This window comes from Chanos chanos, chromosome 6, assembly GCF_902362185.1.
Source record: "Chanos chanos chromosome 6, fChaCha1.1, whole genome shotgun sequence".
Classification (NCBI taxonomy): Eukaryota; Metazoa; Chordata; class Actinopteri; order Gonorynchiformes; family Chanidae; genus Chanos; species Chanos chanos.
Genome location: NC_044500.1, coordinates 29573369 through 29586755, shown reverse-complemented (window position 1 = coordinate 29586755; position 13387 = coordinate 29573369). Strand labels below are relative to the sequence as shown.

The 13387-nt window shown below is 39.2% G+C and overlaps 1 protein-coding gene across 1 annotated transcript; it reads left to right on the top strand.

The window, feature by feature from the left end:
- Nucleotides 1-200: 200 nt before the first annotated feature.
- On the top strand, nucleotides 201-2120 carry LOC115814884 (homeobox protein Hox-C12a-like). Its single transcript, XM_030777852.1, has 2 exons — nucleotides 201-822; nucleotides 1882-2120. The coding sequence occupies exons 1-2, from the start codon at nucleotides 201-203 to the stop codon at nucleotides 2118-2120; spliced, it is 861 nt and encodes a 286-aa protein (XP_030633712.1).
- Nucleotides 2121-13387: the final 11267 nt, after the last annotated feature.

Sequence of the window (13387 nt, the reverse complement as noted above, 5' to 3'; positions counted from 1 at the left end):
TTTAAAAGCTTATAAAATCCGCAATCCAGAAGTTAATGTTTTGTTTTGTCGGTCGTCGAGCCCAAGGGGTGGCACCTCATGTAATGCAAGTTGACCAAGGCCATGTGATCCTCTTGCAGCCAATGAGACGCGGCGCTCGTTTTAACTATGTTAAATGTCAGATTGCTATAAACTAGAAGCTCTTGGTTGGGCCCGCCGAAATGGGCGAGCATAACCTCCTTAATCCCGGGTTTGTGGGACCATTGGTAAATATCCACACCGGAGATACCTTTTACCTCCCCAACTTCCGTGCGTCCACGGGACAACTGGCGGGTCTACCTTCTCTTCCTTATCCAAGAAGGGACAATGTCTGCTCCCTCCCTTGGACCCCATCGGAGCCATGCAACGGATACCCCCAATCTTACTTTGGCAGCCCCGTATCCCTGAATCCCTCTTTCAACCGAGCGTGCGAGATAACGCGTCAGGAAGATAGCAAATGTTTTTACAGCAATAATGGCGGGAGTGGCGGTGGTAACCGTGAGCACTGTGCCGAGAGCGTCAACCTTAAACGTGAGGTGAGGGCACGGGGGGAGCCTTCCATCTCCATAGCGGCAGATCAGGGACTGCATAACCACGGCATGACCAACAACGGCAGTTTTTCCAAGTACGACTACGGAACCACTTCCGCTACTGAGCATTTGACACAAGACCCTCCGTCCTGTCAGTCTCTTGAATCGGACTCTGGCTCCTCGCTGCTCAATGAAGGGGGCAAAACCCCATCTGGCATCACGCACTCACTGACGTCCCCTGGCATCCACGCAGGCGGCGCAGCTTCGGGCGGAGGTGAGTATGTTTGTATCTGACAACACATTGCTGTTATTGGACGTTCACGGTAGTAAAGTATGCACGACCCATTTTGTCATCTGATGCTTGATTGTTGACCTGTTGTTGTTCATGCTTCTTTCAGCTACAGAGGCACTAATTAAAAGTAGTGACATAAACAGGTTGCACAGTTGGATATACACCACTAGGGGAAGCACTGGAAATACATTTTGCGTTTATATTACCTTTACACTCCAGTAAATTCTTCTTACTGCGCCATAAAACACAGTATTCTTTCTGCTTTCCTAAAAGACGGGCATATTACCCTTTCCTGGCCATTTTAAATCTGTCTTAATCCTCAAGTGGTTGTAATGTTGTCACTCCTGGTTAAAAGTAATTGTGTAAAATTCATTGAATGTATAGAGCTGCTTGAACAGCATCTTTTACGCACTCATTGACTGAAATAATATTCTTATAAAAGACGATGAATCCTATTCACTCTCGCTGGATGGATTGCCCGGTTGATGGAATTTTGATGCAGTCCTCCTACATTACGTCTTATTTTATAGGTTTTTTCACCTGTGTGTAATTTCCTTTGACACAAAATGCTATTGATCGTTGAAGAACAAAAAGAGATCGATTCAGATATCATCATGTTGCGTTGTGATTCAGTTTAATGCATTTACAATCCACGTTGTTCAGAATGAACATATCACTTTGATATCGAATCTAAATTTAAATATGTATTCCAAGGTGTAATACGTACTTGGTTTTGTATTTTGAGGCAAGTGGAGGTTTATATACGCTGCTGTATCAAAATTATGCAAGTGTAACGTAAGAGACCGGTGACTACCGATCATTACAACAGAACCCTGCAATATGTCTTATACAACCTCAGGAAAACAACGGTTTTGGACATCATATTAATTCTATATGTTGTTTAGGATTCCAATCTCAATGCTGTTGACTTTAAATTATTTTAAAAGTCATAACTGGTAACACATTGCTCTTTCCATAAGATTTTTGTTCAGCGTATTGATTTCACGTTGGCTTAACCTGCTCATTTCGGTTCACCCATAGGTGCACCATGGTACCCCATGCATACAAGAACCCGTAAGAAGCGCAAGCCCTACTCCAAACTCCAACTGGCCGAATTAGAGGGTGAGTTTATGCTCAACGAGTTCATCACCCGCCAGCGGCGAAGGGAGCTGTCTGACCGACTCAACCTCTCCGACCAACAAGTTAAGATCTGGTTCCAGAATCGACGGATGAAGAAAAAGAGATTGTTACTTCGGGAACAAGCTTTATCTTTCTTTTAGACATAAGAGAATGACGCTGAGAGATGAAAATATAGAGATTCAGGGATCGGGCAGTTATGTCTTAGCCCAGTGCAGTTGTTGATCCGTTTGAATATCGTGAACTGTTAGGTAGCAAGAACATGTACTAGAATATAATTTCAGACGAATATAAATTTTGACACAAAACCTCATTTGAATCATGATGAATCATGCCTGAAGCTGTAGTGAACAAGCAAGCGACCAAATAAGCACGACATATAATTCTCTTAGACTAGGCGAACCTGATACGACTCGATAGCAAGAGCGAAAATAAGTATTTATTGGTAAAACTAAGTTTGCAATAAAATTTTTGTCATGGAGGTTTCAGTTTTATTTGTTGTAGTATACAATGTTGTCAGCTGAAAATGCCCAATACCGTCATGAATAAAACAAAGGACGCAAGTCAGAAATTGTGGATCATGCAATCAGTTTATTACCGGTCCATATTTAGACTTTTCATTGTGATTATCAGACCATTTTAGCTATGAATGACCATCACCCCCTCCCTTCGGCCCATGTACACCACAATCTCAGAAGGCCTCAGATTTAGTTGTTTGTAGGTATGTTTCCTTGATGAACTGTTGATACCACCAGATCCAGATTTCTTCTTTATTCCTTAGCTAAGTTCAAGGGAAGAGTATGAGCGTAGCCCTTCTGCTTATCGAGTTCCAGACAGTCGGATAAATTAGGAAATACAGTGCAATAAGAATTAGAATAACAAAACCGCTCATGCATGTTGTTGTACAGAACGAGAAAGAAGCACGCCTTTAAGCGACTATTATTCTTTCCCCATCAATGCCACGTGCTTTGTAAGGCGTTCACGGTCAAGGACAAAAAAGACGTTGGGAGGTGGCACGTTCAAACGGGCAGTTCACGTTCAGGTAATGCGTATTAAGTAAGTAAGTTTACGTTTACTTACTTAATGCGTATTACGGACAAAGGCATTTCAGGAAAAGAAGGGCGTAGATCTAAGCTATCAAACACTACATGACCATGTTCATTTATATTGTGTTAATAAGGCCACAAACGGTTATGTTAATAAGGTCACAAATATCTTGGGAAGGGAAGTCGGTTTATTTTTGCGTGAGACATTTGAGGGTGGGTGGGATGTGCATAGGTGGAATTCGGGCACCGGTTCTTGCTGCTATTTTTGGATAAAATGATGATCCACCAACCTCGGTGCTGGAGCGTTAAGTATTAGTATTCTGTCTTGACTATTTATCAGCAGAGATAGTTTACTGCAATAATAAGCAATAGCTAGTGCAATTTTCGTCTCTAACTCTCCAACCACTCTCTTCACTAGTATTCTAAATTCAATTCTTTTCAGTATTGTTAATAACATGTTTACTTTTCCAGACTTTATAGTTTAATTCATGCATGATGCTCTCGCCGTATATGGCCAGAATTGGGGGCAAAGAGTGAGCGTCAGCTTCTAAGTTGAGCATATAACTGAGAAATTGTGAACTACGCTATCATGCTTTTCGACATGGCGAAAGAAAAAAAACATCTCTTACAGCGATTAACAATATAACGGTTTCATCTTTTTATTGCACATATTTCCAAAATAAGGTGTAACAACTATGAGTATAGTTTTAGCAGCACTTGGTCTGATACGTCAGTTATAGAACCAAATCCAGAATGAACATGTTTCTATGCATCAGTATATTTCTATGCTTCTTATTGGCAAATATTTGTATGACTATAATTACCTCATTATAGTCTATTATTATGTTCTGTGTGTATGTATGATCTATATAGTGTTTTAGCCTTGTGGCGATATGGAATTAGAAAAAGCGTAAGCCTAATTATTAAGGTAACATACATGTATTCTTATCTGAAAACACTGTTGAATGTTTTTTAGTGTTTTCACGCTCTCTTCTCGTTTCGCTTGAATCTATATGCGTCCATGTGTATTCAGTTTTTTTCTTCCTTTGCAACGTGTATGACCTATATGTGTAAAGTAAATACGATTTGTCTGTATGAAATTGTTATGACATGCCCTGCAGTCGTAGAATGCCAAATGTGATGACTCGTACCAGTTATATTTGTGTTATTAAGTAGCACCTTTTTCTTAATACTGATTGTAACCTCCGTTTTAAAGCGTGTTCAACTGTGCTGCATTATGTGAATGTATCGATGTGTACGTATGGTTTATGTTCATGATGTCTATTAAAACCTGTAAACTTTTGCAATATTCCCATTTTATTTTTTCGTTTTTTTAAATGTCGAATTTATAATTTTCCCAATTCTATTTTATAATGCTGCGGATTTGTAAGGCACAGGTATCTTGTGGCTCTCTTTCTAGCATGTCATTTACTCGTTTGCCTTTAGTTTGCACATGAACTTGAAATCAAACGGAAAAAGCGTGCACGCATTTTTAAAATAACGTTTACGTTCTGAAACAGTCACTCCTGAATTCTCGACTCTCCGTGTCAAACATGTCATAATAATAAATTCTGTTATAGTTTCTTTTTAAACAAGTTGGCGAAACTAAGACAATTTTTGCAGAACTGCTAAGAGGGTGCAATAAAATGATACATATGCATGAAAATATTTCCCCATTGCCTTCTCCAGGTTTTATTGCTTGTTTGAGTGCTTTCGCCTGACAGTTAGAGTAATAGTAGTAGAAAGGTGTACTTAGCACCTCGATTTTGTTTGTGTGTTTGATGTCGTTGATTATCATTAGAACTATGCTAATTTTGGTCTTTGAGTTAAAACTATAGCTCTGTCCAACAACAGCGGCACTCTACGTTAAATTAGAAAAAAACTATCTCAGCGTGAGCGGCCTTCATGCTGTGTGGGTTCTCGTGCTGTGTTAGAGCGATCTCTCCAGCCATTCGTTTTTTGTTTTTTTTTTTGTTTTTTTATTCTTACCTTTTTGTTTATTTTTCGCTCTCTTATCGAGACAAAAACACGCGAAACGAGAATTGATAAACCATTATAGGCTCTATTGATTTGAATAAAGCAACATTAGCATTGCTTGTATGAAACATAAAACACATTTCTTATTAGCCTACCTTTTTTTCTTTATTTGTGATGTGAGTCCTTTATTTGTAACACGCGCGTCACACTGAAGCAGACATGAAAGTGAACGGATTTCTGCACAGGACACTAGGTCTCGGTTAAAATCTGTATCAGTAAATTAAATGAGTTCCATCATTGCTATGATTAAATGTTTGCTCTTTGAAATGTCAAACTGTCGTAATTCAAAAGTGTTGGGATGCATTTATGCTGAGCTACTGCACTAGTGAAGTGCATAAAAGTTCTGTCATATGTCATAGCATGTCCCATGTTCCGCTTAACTGTCTGTACAAGTGCACAGTTGTCACTGAGAGAAAATTGCAGACTAATTTATCATTTGTTAATGTGTAACACACGCTCAGTACATTTAATGTTGGCCAGAGCCCTTATTTCAAGGCAAATTCAACTTGAGTAGAGTGTCTTGGGGATGCAACGGAATGTCTCAGTATGCTTTTTATCGGATATTTTCCACTTTGTATAATCAGTGGTTAAGAGAGAGGGCAACACGTGAAAATGTATTCAGATACACAAAGAAGCTTAGAAGTAGTCCTCTCGGTCAATTCAATCCACGCAATGCCAAGACAGCAAGTAAGTGGACTATCAAGGTAATTTTGGTAAGACCACGGTTTAAGTGCCCGCAAAATAAGAGAGAGAAAAACAAACGTCGCCACGTTGAGCTTGTCCACTGTTTGCAAGCTATGCTGTTTCTGAGGGAGGACAGAGACCCACTGGACAATATCTTAATATCATGTGCTGTGAAAATATTTGTGACGTAGTGATGCATCTAAGACACACCTTGAAGTCGTTGATACCGTGTCATAAATGGCTTTAAGCAAGGCGCGGTTTTGACTTTGAGACGAGCACGGGCCCCTTTATGGTGGCTAGTCTGCGAGGCATAGAGGTCACTGCTCTCCATTGACGCAGACCTTGAATGTGGCCTGTCATGCGGTGAGAAGGGGAAAAAGATAGAAAGAGAGGGAGAGCACACGAATAGCCTTGAACTAGTCCGTCCCCGCGTATATAGAGAGGCGGATTTTGTTGAATAAAACGTTGCAAATGCACAACATGCTTGTCTTTTGTGTCTTTCTGCACACTAACCAAAATTTGGATCAATTTACACTTTTTAGGTAACGCCAGTGAGGTGTTTGCTATTTGTTATTATGGTATGTAATGGTGGTAAATGTGTTTCTCACACAGGCTACACACACGCGTGCAAATTCGCAGTCCTTTCAAAAGATAAAGGGATATTTTTGATATCTCATTATGTTCTTGACATCGCCCTGGAAATGCTATGATAGTACCATATGTATCATCAGGCTTACCTTCAAGAGCCTAAGGCCTAAGCCTTTTCCCTGAGTTAACCTGGAATCTTGGCAAACCGTTGCGGGCTGCTACGTGCTCCAACGAAACTCCTGAACTTTCGAATATATGAATAGTTTAAACATAAAGTTCCGGTTCTCCAACAATAGCAGCTGCATTCGTAGATTTATAATTGTCTGTTTGTGCGGTGATGTTCTCAGTGTTTTTAACACAACATTGGCCGTAATACAAATGCTGTGATTTCATAAAAGCTTACATTTGGGCGTGGGGGATTCGGGGGTGCCACGACATTAGTAAACTAGTAGGCCTACACCTAAGTCTAAAAAAACGTCTAAAACCGCCCTTTAGGCTGAGAGAAATTAATACTCACGTTTGCAATAAATATTTCGGTTTTACGGTTTTTTGGCTTCATTTAGAAACACCACGTGATCCTGTCTAGGATCAAAATATTTCACAGTCCTTGCTAATTTTATCACCAGTGGCAATCACAATCGACACCGATGTAGTTGAAAGAAATAAAATAGAGAGAAGACACCGGAAATGACACAATAACAATTTCAAAGGTGAGCGATGTAAAGTGCCAAATTCTACCACAGATCTTTGTGAAGGGTTTTGCAAAAACGCAAGACTTGTTTTGGCTCGTTTGGCTTCTTCATAAATGCAATGGATTGTGTGTGTATGTGTGTGTGTGTGTGTGTGTGTGGTGGTGGTGGTAGTGGTGGGGGGGGGGGGGTGTCTGAATAGTCAACTCACAGTTTATCGTGGAAAGCATGCGTGCGTGTGTGTGTGCGAGACACCGAGAGAGCAAGAGAGAGAGAGGGAAGAGAGAGAGAGAGAGAAAGCGTCCGTATTAAACAGTTTAACTGAATGTAAACTGCTCTATATTATTTTCATTGGTGGCCTGGGCGTGAAGGTCTCCACGGGAGTGGAGCGCTTGTTACGTATTTACAGACGGCCCTTCATTGTCCTCTTCTGATCAATGCTTGAAGTTTCTGAAGTTAAAAAAGTTAATGTGAAATTAAAATCGTTTCTCTTTCACCGTAAAACAGATTAGATCAATACATCTTTGTGGCAACCTCAGTTTTACATAACCGCTACTAAATTTAGCAGATGTTCGTTTTGATTATTCTGTTTCATCCAGATAAATATAAAAATAACAGAAAGGACCAATATAAATAAATGAAAACAAAGATGAGATTGACCTAATTAACTGATATCGGACTTACATTCCAAGTGGTAAAGCAAGTATATCCGTTTACGGGATATGCAAATGACTTTCAAAATAATCCTTACGTTCATACCAGTAAAATACGCAAAGGCTGGTGAACATACGGCTATGTCCACAACATCACATTTTCCGAAAATAACTCTTGAACTCCTCAAGTTTGAAGACGTATTTCTGGCGCTTGGCAGTATTTTGTCACCTTTTTAAGAATAAAAAATTTCGCCTGTTTTGAGTCAGGTATAGTGCACTACATCGGTGTTCTGCCATCGCACTGAAAAACTATAGTTAATTTATTCATTTATTTGCTAAAATATACTGAAGCTGACAGATACTGCTAAAATATAAGGAAGTCTGAGGTCCTACTGTTTGCAAGTCAACAAGGGAACAAATAGTAAATTCTTCTTGTTTACGCTGTTGTCACAAAAAAAATTAATAGCATAGACAATCATTTTAGTCAATACAGTGGTATGTTATTGTGACTATGAAACACAATTATGATGTAAATATTTCTTATGTTGTAAAATTCGGTTGTACTTTTGCCTATGATGGGATGTAGACATTATTTTCCAACTATTCGCCACACTAAGATCATACAAATAGGATGACTGGAAACATCTGCAGGCTTATACTTAAGTTAAACATCAACTCATTCATCGGCTCATTCTTTTAACTGGGAATGCGTTATGTCTTCATAGAGAGGCTTGAACAAAACCTCAACAAAGACAATTTTGTAGCGATTATAATGTTTTTGTAGTGCAGAATATGTAGGAGCTAGCCCTGGTTTCTCCCTGCGGAGATTGAGCGACAAGTCCCCGTGTTTCCTGCAGTCTATGTGGGCGGGAACCCCTACAAATTGAAGGTCAAGTTAGACAGTGCCTTATATGGGGCTCTGATAGCCACCACCAATGTTCTGAGAAAGGACAGAAAGAACCCTAGCTACAGGCAAAAACACAACTTTTTGATAAGTAGCTTGGCTGTATTTTATCTTTAGGTTGTTGTAGGTGTAAAGATTGACTTACAGCCTGCACAGATGGAGGGGGACAAGAAGGAAGGGGTACCGGTTGTGTATCTTAGACCGAAGAAGCTGTTTCGCAATAGGAATAGAAGATGTAATATATTCAGAGCGATCATGATGCCGACTTCAAACAGGAACAGCACCTCAGATCTGAGGGAAATAGTGTCGTGAGTCGTAGAGGAAATTAAACGTCATAAAGCGAGGAACTCAATTAGGGCCCATTGCTTAAGCGCCACAGATTCCTATAGGAAACAAATGCGGAAATTCGGTAAGAAAACACAGATACTATTTCCTCACTCGTAAATCTATTTTATATTTCAATACTTCAAGAGAGGGTGCACAGTTTGCGGCTTTTTTTTTTTACTTCAATGAATGAGAAAACCAAAAAGTCCCATATCTCCAAAATTTAAAAAAAAAAAAAAACTTTAAAAAGTTGGTTGTTGGATTATTAAAAAAAATCAATGAAAATAATAAATAATGTTTTGCTCAGTGGTTGAAGGTGTGCTGTTCAATTTGCTAATGATGGGTTCGCCACAACAAGACTTCATTCATTTATTTACTCACAAAATCCTCGACGGTTGCTGGAAAGACGACTAATATAGAAATTTTTCCCCCAAATATTTTATCTTTGTTAGTGTTGATGTATATTTTATCGATTGTCTTGATAACATTAAATATTTCCCACATTGCTAGTATCATGGTTTTTAATGACTGCCAGTACAAAAATAATGCAAATATTGTTCTGTTCTGAAGGATATTAACTAAAAGTGCGATCTGTTACATAGCCTACCATTGCACTACCATAGCCTACCATTGCACTACCTATGATAACAAGTTATTAATCAAGCTGTTACCTACATCAGCCGAATTCAATGAAAGGGATGTGTAAGAATAAATATTTACCGTTCATATAGCGCGTATAGTATCGATTATGACTCTTATTTTTAAATATTAAAATATTATGAGTCTTATTTTTGTATTCGGTAGAAGTCATTGTAGTAGATACGGTGGTGACGGTATTATTACTAGCTGTGTTAATATGTTTTTCTCTCTGGTATCTGCGTTTTCTGAACACTTAAAGACTTATCTTGATGCGAACTTTGAAGGGAGAGTATCTCTATGTTCCCTTTTTTCAATCAGCACGTTATTGTCTATTTAAAAATAACGGGTTCGCAAAACGAAATTCATACTGTTTTTGAATGAAGTTGTATAGTGAAGGGTATGACTGAAGGGTTTCACTATGGAATCAAATGTGTCCCGCCACATTATTTAAGCATTTCATGAAGTCTAACCTTTCGGATGTAATGATGTCCTAATAGTCTCTGGACAGTCCGCATCAGACTGTCTTTAAGACTGGCTGACATTCTCTCTCTCTCTCTCTCTCTCTCTCTCAGCTCAACCCTCTCTCTCTCTCTCTCTCTCTCTGTGTGTGTGTGTGTGTGTGTTTGCGCTCGCGAGTGTGTGTGTGTGTGTGAGTGTTTTACATATTTCGTGTTTGCATGTTTTTGTCCCGAGGCTCTGTACAATACCCTACCTGTTCATCAAATGTGTGGCTCAGATTTAGCATCGAGCCTATGTTGCTATGTTCTCAAATTCTGTGTCTTGTATTTAGCAACATTAACTGAACTGACCAAAAAGAGGTAGAGACAAGTATATGACAACGTGTTGTGGCCTCGTGGTCCTACATCTAAACCCACTTAAACTGTAATAGAAATATTTCCACAAAAATCGTATTATTAACAAGGTTTTTAAAAATAACCATTTGCACTGTTTATAGAAAGTGTGTTGTAGTAGTTTTGATATCTCATTTCATCTCATAAGCGAAAACTAAGCGAAGACTATTCTGTCAACACTCTGTCGCTTGGTTGGAGACCATTCTCACTGCTGTGATACCAAACCAAAGCGTGGAACTATTTCAATATTTTTTCAACACAATTATTGTTTGTTATGGTCGAGAGGTGGAATACCAGTTTATAAATCACGTCATTAAATGGTGATAACGGTATCGAAATGTTTCATTTAACCTGCGTGTACTTTAAGACACTGATATAAATTAATATGTACACAACTTTTAATAATGGAGGATATTAAGTAGCAATATGTTTGCTGTGTTTTTTTCTCGGTATTGCCTCTGAGCATTGATGCGCTCAGAAACCATTGTGTTACAATGTTGTTCTCATCGTCACAGTATGCAACCTCTGAACGGTTCAGTGTGAAAATTATAACCTATTCCTTGTGTGTGTGTGTGTATGTGTGTGTGTGTGTGTGTGTGTGCGTGTGTGTGTGTGTGTGTGTATGTGTATGTACGTGTGTGTATGTGTATGTGTCTGTATGTGTGAGTCAGTGAGTGTTTCCACAACACGGTGAGAGTAGGCCACAGAACACGGCTCACTGGTTTTTCTGAGATGTCGGTATTATCATGGGTTCTTTTTGTAGATGCTTCACACAGTTCACAGCTCATACAACCGAATTTAATGGCTTGGCTTACATCCAGTTAAAATTATCGGAGCCATGAGGGGACAATAATGTTATTTCACGTGCTTGCTGCGTTTTGCACTTGTTTCTTGGCCGATTTATACAAAAAAGGAAACGTGGACGATCGTCCTAAGCGATATCGAGTAGACAGCGTTTGGTCAGTTTTGTCTTGGTATGTGTTATTCAGAATTAATTTTTCGTAGGTCCAAGAAACTGTCTGTAATTCTCACTTTTTTACTGTTATAGTAAAGTGTGGTGAAGCGTTGCTTGGATTCCGCAGACAGACACATGTCGTAAAGTCTGCTCCCCAACAGTGTTGTTTTCAAACAGAGAATGGCAAATATTTACAACAGCGCTCTACTGAATGTAACCCGGAGGACCTAAAAGCCTCTTTACGCTTCTTGGTATTGCCTACCTGTGCTGGCCTTGGGTTTGTATTCACTATTTCTCAAGCCGAAGTGTATAGCCTTTTTCTCTAATGACAGCAAAAGAAAGCGCAACACTCACCAATGGTAGCCCAAAAATGACTTTATTTGAGAACGAAATCTATCATTGAACTCTACTGTCCTCTTTTGAAGAGTAAACAAGTAGGCTATTTATCTATACTAGACAGGTAAACACCATAGAGCAGCCAGAAATTCTTTGAGTCCCCCGCAAACAAGTAGACGTTGAAAATGAGTATCTTTAATATGGGATTGAAGTAACACATGAGTAGGTGAAATTAACAGGCAGCTTATGTCGTACGGTAGCATTACTTGTTATACCAAGGAAAAGTAGAGAGAGATGCGCAAATGTGGCACACGGTCTTAGGCAGAGGATATCTTTTTTATGTTGAGCTATTTGTTTATTAGTTCTATCGCTCTCCGGGCGCAGTTTACGTACGTGCAGACATTCAATCTAATCTTTTACTCAGTGTGACAAGAGATATACAGATATCATTAAACACAAACCCCATTTGTAACACTATACTTAGTGAAGTTAAAGCGTGAACCTCCTTCTCTGATTCCTCAAACGTTGGACTCCATTGCTGTGTCATACTTTTATAGAATATTTAACGCTGTTCACACATAGTTAGACACTTTTTGGTTGGGGATAAGCTAAATATAAGCTTCGTAAATATTTACTATGACATGTAAAACTGCAGACGAGTGTTTGCATGACACAGAAGGAGAGGTAGCTTCGGAAGTTAATTTTGTAGACTGTAGCCTACAACGTTTCTCTGCACAGAAAAGCCCCTTGCATTTGCTCGGCATTTTATGGTGGCCTGGTTGCTCCAAGGATTTTAGTGGTCAAATTCAAGTGCTGTCTGGACAGCTGTCTGGTTCCTTTGTACTTGATTGAAGGCGTCTTGCACGTCAAACCTTCTATCTGCTGAAAAAGAGGCTTTTGAACGAACTGCCCAAAACCTATGCCTGTATTCCCAGGGATATGGGCCGCACACATTACCGGCATAACTGCGTTCACTTGAAAATTCATGAACAGTCTATAGACAGTAAGTTTTCTTATTCGTTTAATAAAGGAGCATAGGTGATATTTGAAAACAACTTCAGTTTGTGAATAACATTTCATTAATTAAGTAAGCGCATTTTAATTTAAACAAGAGCAAAATGTGCATGATAAAACAGCAACCAGACTAGGAAATATCTGACCACTGGTATCTTCTTTAAGGATCATGCCAAAGAAGACAACGAAATCAGCGGATCCACACGGTGACCTTTGTAGGCAAATGGCGTTGCATGTTGTTGAGATATTTGCAAACCTTCATGTACATATGGAAATGTTATGGTTTATGGTTTATCTCAGATTGTGTTCGGTTACATATATACATATGTAGGCTATGCACATCGAATAATTCTAAGTGGTTTAAGAGCGCCCAGCAGCAAATACAATGTGTTGCTTTTAGACTGAAGAGTATCTATCACTGTGACACAGAGTAAAAGAGTTTGTATCTGAGTGTAAAAATATGTAAGAGCAAATATGTAGGGGCAAGCGTGTGCAAACGAGAGAGAAAGGCGGAGAGGAGGGGGAAGGGAGAATTTAAACCGTGCATGGCTATCTACCTCAAAAACATTTAGCCATTTTATGAAAGCTTTTCACAATCGTTTTTGCACTGTTTTGATTCTGAGTGTATTCGAATTTGTCATGACAGCCGATTTTCGGCGCTGCCTTTTTAATTCTGAGAATTCACGGTTA

What these genes read in the sequence shown, in the direction of transcription:
- LOC115814884 (XM_030777852.1), top strand. Translation starts at nt 201, where the DNA reads ATGGGCGAGCATAACCTCCTTAATCCCGGGTTTGTGGGACCATTGGTA. An exon ending in CGGCGCAGCTTCGGGCGGAG is followed by an intron (nt 823 to 1,881) that starts GTGAGTATGTTT and finishes GTTCACCCATAG; the next exon opens with GTGCACCATGGTACCCCATG.